Source organism: Parasteatoda tepidariorum, chromosome X1, assembly GCF_043381705.1.
Source record: "Parasteatoda tepidariorum isolate YZ-2023 chromosome X1, CAS_Ptep_4.0, whole genome shotgun sequence".
In the NCBI taxonomy this organism is placed as follows: domain Eukaryota; kingdom Metazoa; phylum Arthropoda; class Arachnida; order Araneae; family Theridiidae; genus Parasteatoda; species Parasteatoda tepidariorum.
Genome location: NC_092214.1, coordinates 457,932 through 483,965, shown reverse-complemented (window position 1 = coordinate 483,965; position 26,034 = coordinate 457,932). Strand labels below are relative to the sequence as shown.

The 26,034-nt window shown below is 26.6% G+C and overlaps 1 protein-coding gene across 4 annotated transcripts in view; it reads right to left on the bottom strand.

Annotated features, from left to right (window-relative positions):
- Nucleotides 1-25,710, bottom strand: part of LOC107455719 (AT-rich interactive domain-containing protein 2) — a 143,358-nt gene extending 117,648 nt beyond the window's left edge. For 3 of the 4 annotated variants that reach the window (XM_016073386.3, XM_071187979.1, XM_071187978.1), the window contains exons 1-3: nt 25,391-25,710; nt 25,201-25,294; nt 13,608-13,705 (exon numbers count right to left, since the gene is read on the bottom strand). In XM_016073386.3, the coding sequence (XP_015928872.1) occupies nt 13,608-13,705; nt 25,201-25,294; nt 25,391-25,479 (281 nt within the window). In that variant the 5' untranslated portion in view covers nt 25,480-25,710. Of the gene's footprint in view, nt 1-13,607; nt 13,706-25,200; nt 25,295-25,390 lie in introns of those variants that run through there. The other variant, XM_071187980.1, reaches the window with a different exon arrangement.
- Nucleotides 25,711-26,034: the final 324 nt, after the last annotated feature.

The window sequence follows — 26,034 nt, the reverse complement described above, 5'->3', positions numbered from 1 at the left end:
AGACTCGCAAGTATTTCATCAAACATGTAAAATGATTGGCGCTTTCATACGCTATGGACCGAATAGATTATGATTGAATGAATTGAGAAAACGTTGAATTAGAACAATATGAGAAGCACGCTTTTGCATAAAACATGGCGAAAATTGAAGTGGTAAAGAAAAAAATCTCCTTTTCAAAAAGCACTTGTATTAATCATGAATTAAATTCTTTTTAAAACCACCCAATGAAAAAAGTACCTTTAAGGGCGAAAATTAAAAAACGGACATCGAAAATAAGCAATTTTTAAAAACGTTACGCACAATGCAGGATATACTTTTGGATAATGCATATACTATACCAGACTAATTTTCAAAAGAGCAAACAATTAACTAAATGTACATAATGCAGTAGACTTCACTTTAAGTGATCGCAGTTCATGCTATTAATCGCTTATTGTTATCGAAATCACTCAGTTCTGATTTGTATGTTAAAATTATCGCTTTCTGTGATCATAACATTGTTAATATCAGTTTTTTTTTTTCGTTATTTTTAATTATTCTGTGTATTTCGAAGAAACCTTTTCTAAATGTTTTTTTTTCCCGATAAATCTTCTTTTCAAATACTAGAATTAAATTCTTTCACCCTTTCTTGGACAGGAGCGTGCTGATTGGCTAATGAAACATAATGAAGGCAAATTGTATGACAAAAGAATAACAAAATATTAATATTTCAGTATTACTTGGGAACAGAGAGTTTCAGCCCAATTTTATTAAAAGAACAACCAATGATAGTTTGATTCAATATAAACAAAAATTTTATAGTCAAGTCAAAAAATAAAATCAATTAGTTAATATTCTCTCGTATCACTATTTAATTTAAAATATGAAATCGAGATCAAGAATCAAAGAACTTTAAAATGGTGTTTCAAAAACCACGAAAAGTGAACATTTCTGTAGTAAAGTAATTTAGTAAATGACCCCTCAATTCACTATTTCATTGTATTGTTGATTGAAGTTGTTCATTTTCACATTCGGATGACGAATCAATAATTGACCAACTACTAAACTCCGCCCAACACAATTTATTACAGCACTTGCTGAAAACAAGAAAGAGCGGATGACCCCTGAATTCATCACCTTAAAAATTTGATAGGTAAAATAATTAAGTTCATTTCTCAGTTCATTAAGTTTAATTCCCAAAACATTTGAAACGATGAATCCTGCGGGAAAAGCTTTATACATGATCCATGTATACATTTAGTGGACAGTACAAAAGTTTGAACTATCGAATTTTGCAATTTTTACTTGCACTATCAATTAAAAATCAGGAATATCAGAACAAATACGAAACGTGCAGGAGTCAGAAAAATTTTACAGTAGCCGGAATTTTCTCGTAGAAAAGAATATATATAAATTTTTTTTTTGGTCGTCTGAATATTATATTGAAGATATTATTCGAATGAATATTATGACAACCATTAAAATTATTCACAAATTACTTATCTGTAAGACTTTCTTGTAATGGAAATTAAACAATAAAAATTTAATTTTCATAAAAAAAAAAACAATTTTCAAATTTAAAAGACTAAAAAGAAATTATTTAGGGCATTTATTTAAAAGCAATTATTTAAAAGCAATTATAAAAGCAATAATTTAAAAGCAATTATAAATGCAATTATTTAAAAGCAATTATGTTGGCTATGAGTAAATGTTTTTTAATTGCTATTGAAAGGAAAATATTTTTACATTAAATTCAAATAATTAGAACAGATTTGAACTTTTAAAGGATCTAAAAAAATTACCGTTGGTTTTAAGCAATGTTCTGGGATTCTCACTTTAAGGCCGTTCCAATTTTTAGTTTATAACTCCAACGATTGTAACAGAATTTTAATTTTTATCCTATTTTTATGCTTTTCTCTTAGTGCGTTAACATGGCTATTTTTCGAATATTTCTCTAAAAAACAAAAGGAATGGTTTCTCAACAATTACTGCTTAAATTTTCATTACATTTTAACCAAATATTTATTAAGAAAAGTTTTGCTAGCAAAATTGTGATCCTTTTTGGCGTTATCCTGTGGTACCACCATTCTAATCAACATTTTTAAAAACGTAAAATTAAAGTAAAATATTATTATTACAAGAAAAAAGTTTCAAGCTTGTGAGCATATTTAGAAAATGTTTCTGAGAAATGATGTGATCACAGGGTGCAGAAGATCTTTTAAAGATTTCACTGCTTTTTAAAAATATTTGTTTTTTTGTTAACATTTTTTGATAATTTTTTTCTTAACAAGGAACGAATTTTTTTTTCATTTGATTTTACACAATTTTTGAATAAACTAGCATGTGTTAAAAAAAGAAAAGAGAAATAGTATAATTTTTAAAACTAAATTTTAAGTCCTACTCATAAACTTAAAGAATTCAAAGTAATAAATAAACAAATTGACATAAAAAGTCATTTGAGTCATATTTAATAATAGGTATAATCAATTTCTCTTTAGACATTAAATTGAAATGGCATAAGGATTTTATTTATTAATTTCTTTTTTTAATGAGAAAATTTTCTTCTCGGAACCTCGGACACATTCTCAATAAATACTCTGAGAATCAGATCAACTGAATCAGTGAGACTTAATTTAAAATTAGACACAAAAAAATATACTGCAGGTGGACTTTTTGTAAGCTAAACTTAAAAATACAATCAGAAAATTGACTCATTGATTCAATTCTGATCGCCAATAGAAAAAAGCTTCTTAGGGGTTGTTATTTAATTGAATTTTGAAAAATATTAAAATTAGTTTAATGAATATAGTTAAAATATATAAAACAATATTTTAAAATTTTACAACCGTCGTTAAACAGCTTACCCAATTTAGGGTTTACAACTACCTATGTTCAATTCCGTAGCCTTGTAATTTTGAACCCGATCCAGCAGACAAAGGAACTCCTGGATCAAGCATTGCGACAAATAGACCTTTGTGGAGGACTTTTTGATGGAACTAATCCGTATTTGCGATACATGGAGAGGAAAACCACGAAAACCTCTTACGGTTAGCCTGACGGCAAGGGGACTCTAACCCATGATCCGACCACCACTAAGGATATTTCACATCAGCACTGCGGTCGGTGCAAGCCGGATAAGGAATTCGTATCGACTGGGATTCGAACCCGGTTCACCTCATTGGAAGGCTCTATCCCCTGAGCCATCGAGGCTCATATATATGGATGGTTGGCCGTGTAAAGCTCAGCACAGATGGTGCTATAGGCTAAAGTTCGTCATAAGACTTCCGATTAATTTTTACTCCCAAGTCTGAAAATGCGCTATCCAATAATATTATACTTGTAATGTTTGCGACACAACGCGTTCTTTCAATTTAAATTTTAACAAACAAAAACATATAAATTAAGAAGATTCCACAAGCACGCTATCCAAAAAATAATAAACTTGGATATTATAAACAAATATAGCACGATCTGTTAGAATTTATAAATTACAGATAACTCTTGTGAACAGGTAAATTAAACCCCATCTCCTCGTAAGCATAACATACACACACAGGAAGTCTTACGGATTATTGTTTATCATCCAAAATTGCTTTTAACACGATTCACACGCTCCGGAAATTTTTTTAAAGGGGAAGCAAATGTGAAATAAATTTTAATAAGCTACCTATAAATTTTTAATTTAAAAGAAATATATATCCTCGGGAATTATTTTGTAATTCTCAAATGAAAGCTACATTATAAGAGCGAAATCATGTAAGTTCTATTTCGAAATCAATCAATATCCCCGTTATTTACAGAATAGCGTTTTGAATAATGACATCGTAAATCCAAGCTTTTTTCATTCATTTTTTCAAGAAACGTACTTTTGAAACTCGATATTTTTAAGCACTCGAATTTTGCATTCATATTTTAACTTTTGGACGTACATTATTTGTGTCACAGTAAAACCGAGTGACCCTTCAAATACGCTTTTGAAAAATCTTGATATTTTTTGAATTTCTGCAAACATGTCGATTTCATATCGGCAGTTCCCGATATTATTACGGCTCCCATAAATAACTTTTTGACCCACTTCATCGTAATAATTCATTATTAGATACTACTAAGTATGGTTACTTTCATATGTATTTCAAAATACGGATTTTATTTTTACAAACTTTATTTATTAATTATGGCTTAAAATTTACCTGACAATTTTTATTTCCAAATTATAATAAATCTCTAATTTAACCATATAACCTTAACAGAGTAATATTTTTTAAAAGAAAAATAGTTGAAATTGCAATCAAATTAAACCAGTAAACAAAAATAACTTGATAGGTAGTTAATTTATTTACGTCGCACTAGAGCTGCACAATTGGCGACGGTCCGGGAAACATTCCTGAGAATGATCCGAAGACATGACAACGCAATTTTAATCCTCTGCTGAGGGGATGGCACCCCTGCTTTGGTAGCCCGACCACCTGAGCGCGAAGTCAAGCAATTTACGGTAGAAAAGTTTAACGAGGACCGATATCGCGCATCCTCGGTCCCTATACAGGCTAAGCAAAGTGGTCACCCCACATACTGACCGCAGCCAGTGATGCTTGACTTCAGTGTTCTACTGGGAACCATGTTTTTATGATCAGTCCACTGCGGGACAAAAAATAACTCGGTGTACAATTATGATACATGTATTTCATTTTACAACCGTCGTTGATCAGTCGACGATTTTTTGGGTTTACGACTACTACTGTTCAACTCCGCAGCCATGTAATTTTGGACCCAATCCAGAAGACAAGGGAACTCCAGGATTAAATATTGGGATAAATTTGCCTCCGTTGCACACTTTTTGATGGAAGTCAAAAAGTAATTACTCAAATGTGCAATTCGAATTTCTCGTTTTCATATATCGTATTAAAATATCGGCAATTAAAAACTAAATCAGTAGCAAATACTGAGAAAATCGATCGAAAAAAAAATGGTATCGTCGAGTCAGAAGCGACTAATAAATGCACGAATGGAATTTCGAGTGTCGTAATAATGTATACATATACAGAGATTTAAAACAACATTGAGAAAAGTCGTAGAATTAATAACTGATAAAACGATCGAAACACCGCATGGATTTACGATGATATCGACACAAATCAAGCGCATCAAAAAGTGATTAATTAAATTCGCGATTTAAAATTTTGCGTTACATAATAACATCAGAATTTTAAAAGCCATGAGAAAATCAACTGCATTACCGCAAAAGAAAACAAAAAAAGATCGTAACACGGATTTACAATAGTATCGAGCGGGTTAAAATTCCATGCTGTAATATCATAAAAATTTAACTACATTTAATTGTAGCCAACTAACAGAAAAGAGGGGGGAGGGGCAAATATACCACACTGATTACATAATTCTTCTGTTACAAATTGAAATTTGTAACAAAATTTCTATATTTAATACAATACTAAGTTTAAAGAAAAAAGAAACATACACAACTTTTTAAACGTTTGTCATTTCGGAATTACTTCTTAGATTATGAGTGAGTTCTTGTTTGCCTCAGTAGTTCATTAATTCTAACTCAGTAATTCATTAAGTTATTATGGCAAATAGATATCGCTTGTAAATAAGAACTTGGGGGGAAAAATAGAAGGAAGCCGATAAGGGCGGTATAAATGTTTTGGTAACGAAACTCTGCGTAACAAAATTTACATTTTAAATCAGCGAAGCTCCGAGAAAATAAATATTGTCGGAATATAAATTAGTGATTCGCGGATTTCCGCGAATTAACGGAAGAATCACATGCCTGAAAATATATATATATATATATATACAGTACAGAACCCGTTATCCGGAAATCAGAAAACCGGAAAACCAAAAAACCGGAACGAAATTTAATAAATTTTCCCGCTATTTTTTTTAAAAAAAAATTTTTTTTTCCTCATAAGATTTTAGGATTTTTCTTTCTTTTTTGAAAGATATTTACCCTAGCATCATTTTGGAAATAATCATTAGTGTATTACTTCGTTTTTTCAAGATTATTTCCAAATATTTTTTTTATAGTTGGGTTTAACAATAAAAAAAACGACTTTTTGTAGCGATTCAGAAAACCGGAAAAATCAGTTATCCGGAATAGCGATGGTCCCGATCGTTCCGGATAATCGGTTTCCTACTGTATATATATATATATATATATATATATATATATTATTGACACTGTGGTGAGTATTTTTCAATAATTTTATTTTTCTGCTACACCTTCTGCCGACAAATTATTAAAATAAACTAAATTTAAAAAAACAAAAACAATTTGAAAACAGTTATTGACTTGAAAATGTATAATTATTCTACTTGAGATTAATCGTATGTTTTTATTATGGATTAAAGGTGCAAGTTCTGTAAATAAAATTACCATTTTATTCACCATTACCATTTATGTAACATTATATATATGCACCATTACCATTAATGTACCATTTCATTTCTTACATTAAGTATTATTTTTCATGTACGAAACTTTTCGTGTGTCTTAATGAATGTAATTAATAAAATTTCTATGCTTGGCTTAAAATGAATTAAGTCATTACTTGAAAACTGTACTATTTAATTACATTGCAGTTATGAATTTTTTAAAATATTGTTTCAATGTTTGATATTTTTTAAAGGGAGTTTTTTTCCTTCTTTTCCACAATGGCAAGAATACTTTAGAATTCCTTATTAAAATTTAAAAACTCTAATTTAAAACAGCATAAATCGTATTTATTTTATTAATAAATTTATTTTTTTATATAATATCTGGCGGAATAAAGTGCTTACTTTTTAAAGTGATCTTCCTAAGATTTTGAAAGCTTTTTGTTGTACTAATGTAGCGCCAGAGACGGAATGCTAAGTGTTATAATTAAGTGCTTATGAATGCAACTTATAAGGCACGACAATCGCACGTGAAAATTTCGAAGAAAATTAAATTCAAGCTCATAAAAAATACAGTTCTATAATAAAAAATACAACTACTACTCATTAAATATAAACGTAGCTGCCGTTTTCTTTTTATATTTAAACTGGTAGCAAAATGTATACGTTAATATATTTTTATAATTGTTAAACTAAGCTAATTTATCACACAGAAATAATTATAAAAGCATTAGCTTAAAAAATTCCTGCTTAAAATTGTAAACTCAATTGTTATTATTGTTACAAATACAAAAAATCGGAACCGGAAAGTGTAAGAAACGGCATGAAAACAGTATTTCTTTTTCTTTCTTTTAAAATACAGGCGCAGACAGTATATATTTTTTTAAATAATTAAATAAAAAAAATGCACGATTGACTATTCTGTTTTCAAAAATTAGAAGGTAGAAATTAAATAGAAAATTTATTTCTCTCTTCTCAACCCAGAATAAATAAGAAAGCGATAGAATAAAACCTGTTTTCAACTACTACCTCAAAGAGGCGGGGTTGATGAAAATTAAATATTGTAGGGGGGAAAGAAATCCATAAACATGTGGAGAAAAAAATTTCACCTTAGCATTTTTCTCAAATGATTACAAATTTTTTAAAACCCGATATTAAAAATATTTTAACTAGTATTGTTCTGATTATAAAAGCATCTATTCTAAAGTCATCAGTTTCATTGCTTTTTCAAGAGGAAAAATTGAGCAAAGAAACAGGTTTGTAGGGTTGCCATTAAGTTACGGAAGGACTTATTTATTTACTAACTACGGAAGAATTTTGTTTCAATCAACAAGAAACAAACTTTTTTTATAAATATAACTTAGTACAGAATGCATATTTCAATAGTTTATCTTTGCATTATGTATTTAGGTATATATTCATTCGATATTTATTTATACACATTTAATTCAAAATAAAATTTCTCTTCGCTCGAACAATTAGTTGTATGCTGTTTTTGACGTACGTACTTTAGAGCTTCGTAGGGAAATAAAATAACGTTTCTGAAGTTCTCCCGACACCTGAGCTTTAAATAATAACAGAAAATGTGATTTTTAGTAAGAAATTTTTAGCTCAGAAAGTCAATTTATACATAAATTTTTAATTTTCAATTGATTAAACTTCATTAACTTTTGTTTGTTTTTAATTATTACGTAAAAAATTTGCATTTTAATCTATATCATTTTTTGCATAGAGTAGAATCTACTAGAATAGATTCAAAATTAGATATAATAACTGTTCAAAGATTAAGTGAATCGAATGTTTAATTTCGTATGTTTTTTAATTGTCAATAAAAAATTTGATCCACGAGGATAAATCCAATATTTTTAAATCTATATTTCTATTTGTATGTCATTACAAAGCGATTATTATTATATTGTTTTCTTAGTGACAATAATATGTACTAAATAATGACCATTATATTAAACGTTGGGTTTCAGGAAGTCTCTTATCTGGAAGTTTAAAATTATAACAAAATTTTTACATAATCGTTTTTCCTATATGTTACACAAATAATAACAGTAAAACGAATGATTTTTTTACGAAATGGGAATATTGCATTTTATAGGATTTCTTATACACACCGTTAATTCGTGTGCGCAAAATGAAATAGATATTATCCGGAATAACTTTCGTTCGAATGATGTATAATTCTTAATGGTTTCGGGCGGTAACCTCAAATATGCTAATTAATTAGTGCTAACTATTAACTAAGTTACGAAATCTGACACAAAAACGTACTATATATATATATGAACCTAGATACGGGTAAATATGATACGGGGTAGTCGCAATCTGGGAATTACGGGCGTTAAGTCAGGAGAGCAGAAGAAAGTTTGGTGTCTTTAATATTAATTTCATTTTCCCTCAGATGTAAATCGTTTACCCAAAGATAATTTCACGTAAAAAAAATTTATAATTATTTATTACTTAATTTAATAATGGAAGAAAAATTTTGAATTATGAACAAGAATTTTTTTTTATACCATATTAAAAATGAAAATCTTAAGTTTCAGTTGCTTTTATTCAGTAGAGGATGAGAAAAATTAAAACTATTTTTGAAAAAATAATTTGGCGACAATAAAAAAAATATTTAAATGAAGTGATTAATGCCTAAATGTGGTAAACTTATAAGGTAACGATTTAAGCTAAATTTCATCCATGATATTTTCTTATTTTCATTCAATATAGATTTTTTTTTTTTTAATTATAAAATACGGTGGTTTTTTTTTTCTTTCTATTATGCGTAAAAATAGAAAATTGTAAAAAGATTCCAAAGCCGCGTTACTCTCAAAAACTTATAAATTTATGTTTTTTTTGTCTTTTTTTCTTTCTTTTATATTATTTTTCACTAATTTCTATTTTCTAACAAACTTTATGATCGTATTATATACAACAACGAAAAAAACTCTTTTACATGAAGTTGAATATTTTAACTCACGTAATTATGAAATATGTAATAAAATGTGCAATTTTTGAATTTATTTTGCTTTTTTAAAAAAAGAACAAACTGAAATAATAACGCAGGGAGAGTGTTATACTTTTTACAGAAATTATGAATACAATTTTTCGAAACATTTCATTGCCTAAAAACTAAATGTAACTATTATTATTTATTTAAACTTATTTCATTAATTTGCTAATAGAGGCATTAAGAATAAGGATATATGTTGGATGCCCCGTTTACTATATGCATTATGCTATTACTACATGTTTACTAAATGCATTTGTAATACCATGGATGCATTAAATCATATAATATGAATTATTTTAAGAAAATAAAAAAAAAATAATAATAAATAAAGGGTGTAAAAATAAACTATCGAAGTGCGTCTAAAGTATACCCTAAAATACATCAAGTATAAATTTTGGAATTGATAAATAAAAAAATAAAAAAACATCAATTTTTTTTTTTTTTTACTCGAATGGAGATGTTAACTTGTTTGAAATAATTGTCCTTGGAACTACTGAACTTTGATCCCTGTGGCTAGGGGACATTCCAATGCCTCATTCAACTTTTGAAATTTCATTTGTAAACGGAATTTTTGACACCCTAAAATAATGTTTTTAAGTCCAGCAGTAAAAAAAAAAAAAGTACTGCATTGATTTTTTAGAAAGTTATGAATAATTATTAGTTTTTTAATCTAAGAGCCTATGCCTTTATCTTACGTAAAGCTTATTTTAATAAACTGCTTTACTAATTGAATAATCTCAATAAACTGAAGCGAAAGCATATAACAATTTCATTGACTTCCAAATATTTATAATGACAAAAGTAGACATGTTTTCAGCGGTCAAAAATTCACGTCAGGAGTCATTCCCGATTGGCGAGTCTTGGAGTCTGGAGAATGGGCACTTATTTTTGAGCGCTCGAAACATGTTGACGTTTTTTTCCCCATCTTTATATTTTATTTTTCTGAAGTCAATGAAGTTTATATCATCGATCATACTGTATTACATTTGGTATTTTGATAAGAATTTTAAGCTCGTAGAAATAAACATCTATACTTCAATATTTTAAAAGGGTTCATAACATCCTTAAAAAAGTAAGAGAATCGTAGCATCAATATTATAATTATGAAGTTACCTTCAACTTTAAAATTTTGAAGCTAGATATTTGGAGTTAATAAAATTTAACATTATAAACGTTGTGAATGTAAACATAATAGAATACATTTTATTTCCTTAGTTTTGTGGCCACCATTTCAGCATCTTAATCTTACGAACTCAGTTAAAAATGAGAGTATTGTATCAAAGGTGATGGTGAGAAAACAAGTTTGCAAATTAAGGAAAAACAAAGAAATCACACATTAGCTACACTTGGTAATAAATGTCTTGATTTGAAAAACGTTCGACATTTTATGGTGAATTTGCGAAAATAAGTGTCTTAATAGAAACATCAGGATGCTATTTGCAAATCATCCAAAGAAAACTATGTAACGTAAATGTTTTTAAAATGCCAATTAAAATTCACAGATTTTATCAGTTACCAAATAAATAAAAAAATATCGTAAATTATATAAAACCTAGTGAAGGAGCATTATACTTTTTCATAAACTTTTTTTTCCCTCCCTTTTTAAATATCCTAGCCCAGAAGACTATAAAAATGATTAGTCCTACAATTTTGTATATAATTATAAAAAGTTATGAGTAAGTTTTATTTTAGTATGAAATTCTCATAAAAATGAAGTAAAAACAAAACACAAATGAGGTCAGATAAAAAGTTTTAAAATTACAATGAATAATTTATTGATTTAAATTTTATTTTCAAACGAGAATTAAAAAGAAAACAGTCTTGTCTTTTTGGGACAAAAAAATCAGTCCAGTTTTTAATTCATTCTTTTCATAGTCTCAACTTGATTGCGTAGCAACGGAGAAAATGTTGATATTGCTCTCTTGACTTGGTTAATGGTTATTTTAATTTACTCCATTCGCGGTGACGACATTACTAGGCAGTTTTTTGAGACTATCAATTATTAGCAACCACTAATTAACATAAATGAAGTCACCTCCTGGAACCGCTAAGGGCTATACGAATACAAATAAAAGGGCTATACGAATAAGCAAATAAAAAATCTATTGAAAATAAAGCTCAATAATTTTAAGTTAAGTAAAAAAAAAGCTACATGTTTAGTTACGTCAAATGTTTCACAAATAAATAAATAAAATTCACTTTCAGTTTTCGAAATTTTCGTTGTAAAGTTTTAAACTATCTGATTATTGTTCCCCGGCAAACTTTTCTATTTCGTTTCTTTTCTTCAAAAGAAAACGATTCTCTAGGCGTAGTAAATGTCCTTAAAAATCGCCAAACTTGCGCCAAAGACCAATGAAATTTATAACTCACATGTAAATAGACTTCAAGTGAAACGTTACACTTTATGACTTTTTCCTTACAGTTGAGAGCACAAGTATATATTTAACCATTTTTAAGTGGGGACTCCTAAACACCACTGAACTCCATGTAAAATACCCCAGTTGAAAGAAATGTCTCCCAAGCACGTGATCAAAACCTGTTCGGTGCAGTAGGCAAAGAGTCCCCCGATTAAAAAAAAAAAAAAAAAACGGATATTCCCTCTAATTCCTTAATACCACCTCTATGAATGCAGCATAAGTATATGAATAGAATAATATCAGAATATAATAATCAGGAACAAGATTCTGATGTATTCCTTGATGTTGAAATACCAGAGCTTATTCAAGAAGCTCTCTTTCACTTTACATAACATAGGGCACAATTACATAGTTAGAAAAGTAACGCAATGCACCATTGCATAAATAAATACATTTTTCTCAAATTTGCCAATTTATCAATGTAAATGACATTAATATAATGCATTAATTATGGTTATTAATGGCTCAGTTATTGACAAAATTAATAGTATTTATTAATGTAGCAAGATTTACTTTAAGACTAGACACAATAAAAGAAATGATGAAAAATTCAATTAAGTTTGAAAAAAAAAAACAATAAAACCCTGGAAAAAAAACAGTGGGTTGAGTTTTTTTACAATCATGATTATAAGTTTGGTATAATGTAGAGTTCAACTACTAGTTACTGATTATGAGTAGTATGATTACATATTTAAGTTCAAAATAACATTTATTTTCTATTTATTGTACATACAGTGTCAAAATTTTTACAGGTATTTTTCCGGCATAGTGTTTTCAAAAGCTTTTAGACGATTATAACTTTTGTGAAAATTTTTACTGAATTTTGGATAAAATACTTTTAGCTCATTGTTTCAACAAAATAAAAACGGTTTTTTTTTTTTTTTTTTTTTTAATAAATTTATAAACACAGCTTTGAAAAAAATGTCGTTACTAGTCTAAGAAAAAAAAAATAGTGAACGGCGACTGCTCGACAAATACGACAAAAAACTCCTAGTGATCGGACCTAGAACTTCCACCGCTTTCAAACGAAATTCGACTTCACGCTGCGCTTCTTTACCGGCGAAATTAAAAGTAAATAAACATACAAATAATTAAAAAAAACACATTTTATAGAAATTATAGTAAAATTTATTGTTATACTACTCAACACATTTTGCCTTGTTACCTAAATTAATGGGAAGATCGAGTTTGTTCATACCTAACTCCACGTTAAAAACAGATAATAAAAAAAAATGTCTCCCATTTTCCTAAACAGTTTTAAGCAGAGAGGGGGGGGGAAGGTCCAGAAGCATTTTTACTAATTAGAGGGGTGCAAGACAGACAACATTAGGAAACAGCGCTAAAGCATGTTAATTTTCAGTATAAGTGAATCTACAATTCGTATATTTTATTTTTACGGATATTTCGTACCTTTTTATTTTTATATTTAAGGTTGTAGCAAAATGTATACCTTTTCGTTATTTTTTCTTGGATTTATAAGTTCAGTTTTAAACGATTTTGACCACCAATGGATACAGATGAATTAAATACAAATAAATTAAACGTAACAGCGAAATCTGTGCAAGTTGACTACTTGTTCGACAATATTTTGGTGGCCTACTATATTAGAAGAGTGCTCAACTTATGAAAGGGGAATTAGCAAATTTGGTAATTGATCTTTGAGATTAAACAATAATCAACTTAATAGGTTTTATTGTATATACAAATACATGATAATCAAACAGTGGTATATTTCTGACTGTAATTAAATCATCATCCTCAAAAAGAGTAAACATTGAAATGAATGAGTGAAAATATAAAGCACTTACCTTATATATATTTGACGGAGTCCCAGAGAGAAGTTAGCACATGACTTTGGAAGTTTCAATTCTTCTATAACATAATCCCATTTATCATGATCAATAACCTACCAAAAAAAAAATTTTTTTTTTTAATAATTTAGTACAGGGAGAATTGTTGTAAATCTATCTAAAGTGTATCCTAAGATTATTTTTATATTAATAAAATAAGAGAATAGAAATATATCCAACAGTAAATTTAACAATGAAAGTATACAAGAATGGTATTGTGATAAATAAAACCTTTCCAGTTTGGTATCATTAGTCCCAATTTACTAATTCTATAACACATTTGCTTTTTTAATATCATTTCTATAATAATAATTCAGTTTTAATAAATTTTCTATCATAAAATAAAAACTGGCAAATTGTTATAATCCAATAGAAAATACACAATAATAAACAAATATATTGTTTTGGATTAAATAAAAAGCACGTTAAGCACGTTTTTTAATGATAAGGACTCATCTCACTCAAAATATATTCATCCAAACCCCTTTTTTTCATTCATTATAAAAACTAAATGAAAAAATTAAATAAAAAAAACTATAGGAAAGTGATATTTTGAGTTCTATGTTTAAAAAACATTAAATAAAAGTTATGGCATTAAATCGACAATGTAAGTGATATTTTGAGTAAGATGAAAAAATAGAGTTTTAGAAAACAAGGGATTATTGGTTATCTTGAAGGTAAACAAAACTAACCTGTTTGAATTATGAATTGAGAGATGTATGCAAAATAATAACTGTAATATAAAAAAATGTGGCACTTGCATTTGAGCAATTAAATACATTTCATTAAATTTTGCAATGGTTTTCAATGATTTTTTCTTCCTAAATGCATCATTTAAATAATCATGCAATACTTGAGTAAAAATTTATTTCAAATTTAATATTTTTAACTTGATAAATTAATTAAAAAAATACTGAATACAATAACTCTGAAATAAGACATTTTCCAAAAATACACAGTGTAATTATTAACATAACTCTAGATACATCGAATAAGCATTACAGACAAAATTTATTTCGGCTAATTTTTTCCAGAGTTTCAATAATCTAAAGTTTAATTCTTGTAATTTCGCCAAAATATCGTAAAGACCATTTATTCTTCTTTTACCTTTTTTTTCCCACAAATTTCGTTCACTCGCGATGACGATTTTTTTGACATGAGAACGGAACACAATTTCGGATTTACTTCCATACTCAAAGAAAAATTCAGTAATAAATGACTTTGGCTGTTATTACTCAATTGCTGTATAAAATTGATTAAAAATATAGCAAAAGAATTTATTAAAAAATAATTATAGAAAAAAGTTTGTTCTTTTCTCAATTTTTTTAAAGTTATTAAGCGTATTTTGTTTCAAACTCTAATTTAATGTGGTACCTTTAATTCCTTTTTTTTATTTTGTTACAACTTTTATTTAATGTTTATATTAAGATATTAAAAGGAAATTTCAAATCCTGCATTTAACTAAGACCTTTTCAAAGAGCTCGATTCATTTTTGAAATCCATGTGGTGTTCCGATAATTTTCTTCTTTTCTTATGGCAGTTATTGCTTTTGATTTTCTAAAACTCCATCCAATATTATTACGACACACGAAATTTGAATAGCGCATTTTGATCAATCACTTTTTAACGCAACGATACGTTTTTTTCTTTTTTTTTTACGAACGAACTTTTCGCAACTTTGCTACTGATTTTCACGTGGTCCTTAAAATCCCACCATTTCCATACGGAATCATTACGACAGGAGAAATTCAGAATACGAAATTTGCGGAGTAATTTATTTTTTTAAACACTCGATTTCTGCTGAATAGATATGCATAGCTACCAACCTCTAGTTATAAAAATGCAGAAGATAGACAAAAAAAATGCAGAAGAAATGCCTAAAAATGCAGAAGATTCGCAAGCACATACTAATTACCAATAAATTTATAAAAGAAGCGGATTTTAATTATTTATTTATAAATCCACTTAATATGAGCATAAAAAAGCAATACTCATCTTTTTTTAAAACAAAAAAGGAAACATGTTTCAAAAAAATTTTTGACCAGCTACTTGATGGTACAATATTCATTTATTAATTCTTGATTAAAAATGTAGTTATGGCCCTGCCAAAGGCTGTTACAAGAGGAACAGCGACGTCTGACTTAAAGAAAATACTAGCTATCAGGCGGATGGGTAAAATGCAGAAGATCTTCTCTTCTGTGCATAAAAGAGGAAAAAATAGCTGCTAAAATAAGTAAAAATGCAGAAGGGTTGGCAACTATGAATATGGTATTTCGATCTTTTTTATGTCACAAAATTTTTATAAAATATCGATATATTTCATATGTTCTCGATTTATTCCATGGGAAAGTTGAATTACGTATCTGAGCATTTGCGATTATCTCCATTATTCGTCAGTTTTAACTTCTGAGTTTTGAACGGCTTTTAAAATCTTGATATTTTTAATAAAATGCTATTTATGCACTCAAAACGTGCATTTGATTTACATTGTTTTGATACGTTCAAATCGTGTGCTTTCCATGTAAATATATGTGGGGTTTTTTGTTTTGTTTTCTTTTCCAACCTTTCTTTTTTCACAAAGCTCACGTTTTTTAATGTAAAGATAACTCAAATACATAAGGAATAAGTAATTTTTTACAAAATACTGAAATATCGACCACAAATGTAGAATACATATATATTTTTTTTATGCGTTGAAGGGGAAAAAATTTATTATTTAAATTTGTTTTTCTTCCTCCTTTAAATGATACTTTTATTCATCTATTATTCATCGTCTCGAAACAAAATTGATTAGTTAAAGAAATGAAACTATCTCACCGTAAAGTTCTAAAAAAATTTCCGACAATTTCTTCTTATAGCAAACACAAGTCTGATTGTGTGTAATTCTGACAAGTCAGAATTTCCAATAGCAGAGATATTTCACGGAGCAATAGCAGAAGTATTTTTCTCTTAGTTTACATTGTTTTGATACGTTCAAATCGTGTGCTTTCCATGTAAATATATGTGGGGTTTTTTTGTTTTGTTTTCTTTTCCAACCTTTCTTTTTTCACAAAGCTCACGTTTTTTAATGTAAAGATAACTCAAATACATAAGGAATAAGTAATTTTTTACAAAATACTGAAATATCGACCACAAATGTAGAATACATATATATTTTTTTTATGCGTTGAAGGGGAAAAAATTTATTATTTAAATTTGTTTTTCTTCCTCCTTTAAATGATACTTTTATTCATCTATTATTCATCGTCTCGAAACAAAATTGATTAGTTAAAGAAATGAAACTATCTCACCGTAAAGTTCTAAAAAATTTCCGACAATTTCTTCTTATAGCAAACACAAGTCTGATTGTGTGTAATTCTGACAAGTCAGAATTTCCAATAGCAGAGATATTTCACGGAGCAATAACAGAAGTATTTTTCTGTTAGGGATTAAGACTACTTAGCCAGTAGTCGCCTACGAATGTTTGCAACATCAACATTTCGGGTTAAGATTTCAAGAAAAAGTTAAATGTTTGTTTTTCACTTTTGTATATTGATTATCAGAAATTTAAAAAAAAAATTTTTTTATTTATCTCTATTTCGAGTAATATTGCTCACTTAAACATGAAGGAAAAAAAAATAGTTGAATATCGGAAGGCTAGTAATTTTTAACTAGTTACTAACATATTTTTTTGCAAATTAAATGTTAGCATTTTAAACAGGATCTCATGATATGTTGTACTTGTTATATTGAGTATTATAAGTCTTAATAATGCTCTACAACAGAAAAAATAAAGTTTAAAAGGGCAAATCAGGACAAAATATTTTTTATTAGGAATATCAAGAAAATTTCGACCCTTGAAAATTTTTTAGAACAATAATTCTTAAAATAATCATATATTGTATCGCAATGTTATCATACAAGACTATTTTAAATGTTCCTAATTCTTGTTTCAATATTGTCTTTATTTACGCTTTTAAGATGTTCACACAAATAAAAGAAATAAGTAATTTTTTAAGGATGCGAAAAATGCTTCTTTTCACAAAATAGTTAATACTATGGGAAAGTTTATTTTCATAGACGGTAAAAACCATGGTATGTACCGGTAAAAACCTCACATGGTAGATACCATGCCAAGCTTGATTGTAGTAAAAATAACGAGATCGTCAGTCACATGGAAAAACATAGAAATAATTTCAAAGGAAAAAAAAAGATAAAAAAAATTAAATTTAGGAAGAAATTAGCACGAATAAAGCACGTCGAATGGGCGATTAAAATTCAAATGTAATAAATATATCGGAATTTTTAAAATTATGCGAGAATGTATAGCAATAAATACAGAGAAAAAAATTGTTAAAAAAAAGAAATAATTGCAAAAAAGAAAAAAAAAAAAACGAATAGACTTAATTTTTTTCATTGCCTCTTTTCTGTTGAGTAAGTTTTGTAATGCTATTTTTTTTTTTTTTTTTTTAATTNTTTTTTTTTTAATTATATTCAGGCAAGTCAATTACATCGTTTTTTCAACACTTCATTTTAAAAATTGAGAACTTTTTTGTTTCATTTGAGCTTGTTTTTCTGTTTTAACTAAATCGAAGCGTTTCTAACAAGACTTAATTATTTTGTCTTTTTTTTTTTTCCTTGCACGGTAAAACAGACAGATAAATAGCAAGATAGAAAACTGATATTCTCACATTAAAGTTAAATTTTAGAACTAAGAATAATTTTTTTTTCTTTGATTCATATAGTTCAATATATTTCATATAGTTCAATAATTTGAAAAGTTATTCTTTTGATTTTTATTCATTTTTCTTTTTATTAGCGTTTTTATTATGACACAGCATTTTTTAAAGAGCGTTTCTAATGAACGTTATTCTTTTATATCACCCTTTTCCAAAAATACTACTATGTGAAAAAGCTATATTAAGATTTTTATCGTTAAATCTTTCGTTTAAAAATTAAGAAAAATTTTTGTTTTGGTTTTTATCTACCTTTTTCTTATGACGCTGCAATTAAAAGGGTATCTATTACTTTAGATTTTACTTTTTCTTGAAAAACGGTAATAGGAAAACTGAAATATTTAGCTGTAAAATTTTCTTTCAAGAATTATGATAGATTTTTTATTTCTTCTGTTTTGCTTTTTATAGGCGTTTTTATGATAACGTTGCATTTTTAAAAAAGTTTCTGATAGATATTATCTGATAGATTGTATTACGGATTATTTTTTTCCGCAAAATATTATTTATAATTTTTTTTTTTTTAAACTTCAGTTTTTTTTAACAGCTGTTAGTTTCTTAAATATTTCTAAATATCTTAATGTCTAATTACCTTTATTATTTTAAACATTTCTATTTAATTTTTTCCCCTTTACTCCATCTCAATAATACAGCTAAGTTTTGATTTGTTTTTAATAATGACTAAACTTATTTCCACATAAAAAATATTTATTAATTATTATTATTAATTTTTTTTTTTTAAATTTTGCTATTCGGTCGAAATTTTTGCCGAATATTCAGTATTCGATCAAATCACTATTCGTTACATCCCTAATATATATTTCATTTCAAGAAAAAATTTTATTTTGCATTTATATTAAATTAAAAACTCTATATATATTCTCATAAAAATCCAACTAATTATTTCAAAAAATAAAATTAAGTTATAAACTTAAAAAGGAATGAAAAAAAATATTATAATTCAGACGAAAATCAAAAAATGTAGTTACTTCTCTGCTCTATTTTTTTTTTTTTTTTTTTTTAAATTTTTGCATTCTATAAAAGCAAATAAATAAAAAATATTTAAAAGAAACTAATTGGAGTAAACTGATTTATTGCACAAATTAGAGAGGATTACTAACAAATTAATAGCTAACTGCTTTTATTTATTGACTTATGTTTTAAAAAAATCATCTTTTTTATCAACTGCATCCAAAAATTAACTCGAATTTGCATTTTGCATTGCGAAAGAAAGAACAGTTTGTAAGCATATATCATAGGAACAAAGCTAACTATGTTCTTCATTTTTATCATTAGAATCTGAAGAATATACTCTAATGTATTATGTATTTGTAATTGGCTAATGTATTTTACAAACTTTTTATTTGCCCATTCAAATCAGATATTAAATTTCCCTGATTTTTCCAGGTAAAAATCTAAAACTTTCCAGGTCTGCAGGTTATTTTCCTCTTTTTTTTTCTCATTGAAATGTAAGAAGGGTACAAGAAAAAATTTCAATATTGTGAAGTATTAATTTATTTGACATGTTATTTATCTAAAATGTTAATTTTTTTAATATATAATCTCGAAAAAATAATTAAACTTAATTTATTGCAACAACTTAGCAAAATTTTGTTTTTTAATGTTTTGGTACAGCATTAATTTTTAAAAAATTAAGACACGTGTGAAAAAACTAACATGTGTAGCTTGTAGAATACATAGTCTTTATTGAATAAAAAAAGTTTTAATGTGTTACTCAGTTTTTGCTCAAAGTGTACCTAATGGAAAACATAGAGTGACCAAAAATACCTTGGATAAGTATTATTTGATATCTTTTCATTAAGCAAACAAAACAATGCTAGTTAATTATAAATCAATAAATTTTTATATTTACAAATGGCTCCCAAAAATGTTAGTAAACTTATGACTTTTATTGAAATAGAGCTCATTAATCATAATGAATAATTCAGAATGGGTATTAAATAAGATTAATCATCTACTCTTAGCAAAACTGCATGGAATATTTTAATAAACAAAGGAAATTTTTAAGAGATCAAAAATCAAAAAGTAACAAAAATTTTACCTCAAAAAGTCATTGTACATTTAAATGTTTACGGATTTCAGAACAAAAATTATTTTGTTCCACTCCACTGTGCAGTATGTGATAAAATGCGTAAAAGAAGGACGTTCTATCAGTGTGATCACAGATTAAAATTAAAAATTTGTAGAAAAATTCCTACATTCACATTTGAGTGTGGTATAATTTCTGAAAAATTTAATACAAAATATTTTGCTCAAATTTTACTGACAATCTTCCACGAGTTCTCAAAACAGCTTGATAAAATGAGTGTTCTACCAGCAAAAATTTTTTAATTTAATAAAAAAAAAAAATTTTTAAAAAATTAAAAAAAAAAACAGAAACTTCAGGCTTTAAAGCAGAAAAAATGATGAAATTAATCCCAAGAACTTAATTGGAACAGTAAAGCATAGTGATGATGTCCTTGCGTGTTGGTACATATGAACATCAGGATAAGGTAATTTGGAACTTATTGATGGCATAAATGAATCAACCAGTTTATTTAAATATTTTAAGATACAATTTACAATTATCAGCCTAAAATTCGGGTATCGGGAAATAACTTTGTTTTATATCAAGATTACTAACATAAGAACACGCCTCGCATCATTTGCGTCTGATGTCTCGATAATTGACCACAAACTTTTAGCACACCACCTCGAGTGTCATATTTAAACCCAATGAAGCATATTTGAAGAGAACTGGAAGTTAGAGTATGATAGCATGACATTAAAATAAAAAATTAATTAAAAACAATAATGGTGTCAAAAATGAGCTTTCATACAGGGAAGAAAAAAAAAAGTTACATTTGTTTACAGACTTTTAAAAGCTATTGTAGATGAAAAAGGAAACTCTAAAAATGTTATTTTAACGAAAAATTTCAGGAAAAAATTGAGGAAGGAACACACTTTTAGATTTTAAGTATATTTTTAGTGAATGTTTACCAATTAAATGCACTGCTTTTCCACTCGAAATGGAAGCCTGACGGCTGCCTGGTGACTGATGTCCCAGTAACAAAAATACAAAAAGATGATTATGAGAATGCGTAAGCATGAAGCTAAGTTTGATTCTATTGAAATAATGAACAAAGTAAAAGACTCCTATTGCATAAATATAATGGTTCCTGCAGGCTATAACTAAAAATCAAGACTAAATATTTTATAAAAAAGATAAAATTGTAAAAAAGTTGAGTTTTCCGTTTGCTATTTCTAAAAATCATTTTTGCTTCAAAAAATTTTAATAAATTCACCAATATAAACTTCACTTCTAAAGAAAGTGTAACAAGAGTAACCAAATTTTCTGTAAAAAGAGCAACCAGGAACTTTTCCCATAATAAATAATGTTTGTATTTAAAACTTTTTATTGCTGTCATTTAATAAGTTGTCCTTCCTTTCATAAAATTAAGAGTCAATATATTTCAAATTCACCATTCTATAACTATTAAAATTTATCAAGTCTTTCTTGCATAAATATAAAACAGAGGTGTTCGTTGCTTTTCAGCAAAAAATTGCTTAATTTAATATAAAAAGTTCATGAGTCGATATGCAACACCACCTTAACAACATTGTAACAACAGTAACCATGCAATTGCCCTTCAAACAGTACAAGTGTTCATATTTAAGTTTAAATAAAATTTTATTCATCTGTCTATTTATTTAAACAATTATGGTACATAAATTTCATGAATGCTAAATCTATTATTTACTGTTTTATGATTACACCAATTAGGAATAACAGATATTTAATGCGAACAAAGATTGTTTCAGATTATAATTATTATTTATTTGCATTATTTTTGCTACATGCATTCACTTATGTCTTAATGCATTTAATTTATGAAAAACATACTATCTTCAATTAAAGAACAATAAATGAAATGTATTTATTTAAAAAAATAAATAAATAAATAACTTTTTTCATTTCTGTAAAAATTATTTAACTTCACTTTTCTCAAAAACTAGGTATAAAGTCATCAAATAAATATGAATTTTATTTATTATGATAAATATCATAATAAACAAAATACATAAATATGTGCTTACAATTATTAAATAAGATGAACAGGCATTTTTAAATGCACAAAAAAGTTATTGTTTATTTATTTACTTTTTCTAGGGTAAAAACTTCTCAATCCCTTTTAAACTTAACATGCAAAAATATTGAAAATATTTAAGTTAGTAAATATTTTGTATTTGTAACAACAGTCACAAAAAAATTTTAAAATTACCCACAAGTGTTTTTTCCACGTTTTCCACTCCCAATATGTCATTGCATGTGTACTTTCAAATGTTTTCTGTTAGTTTGAAGTTTTATTTAAAAAAACTAATAATAAATTTAAAAGAAATATTTTTTTTTTTTATTGCTTATGAAAATAAAAATGTTTAAGCCATGTTTTTTCTATGTAACAAAATTCACATTCTATATTTTTATTCTAAATAAAACATATATAATTTTTGTTCCTTTTTCTGATATACATTATATTAGGTTATTGAAAAACTTTCCATATAATTTTTAAAAAAAAAATAAATATTTATCAATGAAAAAGCTTTAAAAATAAGAAAACCTATTATAAAGAAAGTAACGTTAGTTACCATGGTAATATCCATAAAAACAAAACCCTCTCTATTGTTATCAAAAGAAAAAATCTTAATAATAATTTTACTAACAATAAAAATATGTTGTCTAAATATGAAATAAAAAATCTACAATTATTTTACTCAAATATTCCTACTTTTTATATACCAAAATATAATTACATACCATAAATAATACAAATAAAAACTATAGTATCTGAGAAGTCTATAAAAATACAAAATTTCTATGAACCAAGCTTAATTTTTAGGAGGTCAACATATTATGGTATGAAAAGAACAGCTTTTTGCTTTGATATGAAATGAAGCTTTACTTGAATATTAGATAAAACTTACAATTTTTTTTATGCCATCGCAACCAGGATTTGTAGACCCCAATAAACTAACTTAAAGATCTTGTAATATTTCTGAAAATTATTCCATCCTTTTTTTACATAGTAATTAACTTTTAACTAAAATATTTAATTAAATTTAATAACTCTTCTTTGATTCTTGATGCTAGTAACTTTTTATTACGCCTTTATTACAAATATCCACACTTATTAATAGGTTATAATTATTTCAGCTTTAGATTGTTTTTGATTTATAAACATTTTTGCATTATAAATGCATAAGTACAATATTTAAAATTAAATTAGCAATATGTACTACTATATGATATACATCACTAAATTACAAGTTTACTTTTACTGCTGTCCAATAAATTAGACGATAAAATTAGCTTCATTAACTAATTAAAATGAAAATCAGCAAGGATGTAATTCTCATTTTTATTTTATTATTTGCAATATTACAAATAAAATTAATCAAAACTTATGCTACTGAAAGAGTAATAGCACATTAAATAATTATAAAAAAATAAGCAACTATTATAAAAAGTATTAAATTCAAGATAATTTTGATTTTTCAAGAAAATTGCTGAATGACTAATTTAGTTTAACATACAAAATCATTATATAAATAAAAATTATTATAGTAATAAAATTTTAACAATAGGATTTGAATATTATATACAAATAACATAAGAATATCTATACAAATCAAGAAATTTTAAGAATCCTTGCTTTAACTTTCATGTATTGGAATAGAATAAATATAAATTAGCATTAAAAATACCTCTCTAAATTATTAAAAGAAAAATATTTAATGATATTTTTACTAACATTTAAAATACTATATATATTTAATAACTTGGTTAAGCAATAAACAAATACTATTATTATAAATAATAATAAAAAAGACTTTAAATTAATTTTAAAAAAAGGGCCTAAAGAATTAAAAAAAAATTTTAATTAAATTCTTAATTTTTTTTCTTGATAGATTTAAAATTGATTAACTTGGTAAAAAATTAATTTAATGTGTGAAATTTCTCTACCATTTTCACAATTGCCCACAACAAACAGATCTTCAATATATTTAAGGCATAGAATTAAGAAAATTACTAATCAAGATGCACAAAAATATAAAAACATCTTCATGGAACATTTAACTCTTACTAGTTATAAATACAGATATAAGAGAAATTAATAACAACTAATATTTACGTTTTGAATTCCCATCTTCACTTAATATAAGAATTAAAAAACTCATTTCAGATAATCAAAATTATTCACAAGCGATAGCAGCGCTATTGATTATTTCACTAAAATTTGAAAAACTTTAAAATTTAAGAAAAATCAATACCATGTTATGATAATCGGTAATTCACATTATTAAAATAAATATAAACTAGATTCAAGTAATTTTTTATTAACAAAAACGAAAAAAAAAATGGCAATCATTTGCAATATTATTTATAATTTTTTTTTAAATACAAATTTTTATCAAAATATCAGATCATGTCGTTATTAAATAATATTTTCTCCCCTACATTAGGCTTAAGAACATTAGTGAAGCAATGATACTGGTAAGATAGCTCCTTAATTTAAAAAAAAAAAGTGCGTTAAGATAACATAAACACAGCGAACGGAAGTGTCAACATTTAAAGAAAGAAAGAAAAAGCCCATATAGTGATAGTATCTGAGTATACTTATTAGAACTACGAAGCCTCTAAGGGCCTCTAGAAACATATCAATAGCAGAGCAAATATGATGGCAACCCCATCTTTCATAGAGTTCCATCATAACGAATTTTTTAAAAAAGTGAGAAATATCTGAGAAAGAAATTTCAAATGATTAAATTTCATTATTTACCTTTTGTAATCCTCCCAAAGCGATTACTTGATTATACAATTTTTGTAAATCAATTTCTCGGCCATTGATCTTCGGTAGTTGTCGATAAGGTGTCCTGTAAAAAATTTAGAAAAGTCATATAAAAATCTGAAATAATATTAAAATGAATTTTAAACAGGATCTTTTGAATAAAAATTAATCATAAACTTACCCTCTATTTTGATGAAAGAGTTTTAACTCATTAATAAAAGCATAATAATCTTGACGACTAACATCCGGTTCCTTGTGCAATTTCTCCATTTTTAAAACACACTATTGAATGGATTAAAATTGTCAAAAAATACACCACATATATACCGTTAAGGTAAGAATAACGGTATAAATAACAGCCATACGATCAGTTCTCAAATCAAGCATCAAGATTTGTATAAAATGAAAGACACCTTATTTCAACTTCTTACAGCTACTCTCCAAGTTACTCTAACAGAATCACCCAAACCGACACGCAAGCGGCTACAGAATTCGGATACTATATTTGGCGATTTATCTTTCTCAAAATCAAAACAATGCTTCAAACAATTATAAAATTGATCGAAAACTAACGCCAATGCTTAAGACATGCGCAATATCATTATGCTATACAACGTGATATCATAACATTTGCTTTTTTAGTTGAAAACTGGGAAAATAAAGGATATTTATTTTACGGAAATTTCACTCCAAAAATGAATGCTTATGCACATTTTCGTATAATTGACTCAAATAAAAGGATTATTTCATTTATTATTTGAGAAATGCATACATCATAAATAATATTATACAAATCGATAATTATTTTTCTAAAAGCAGGACCAA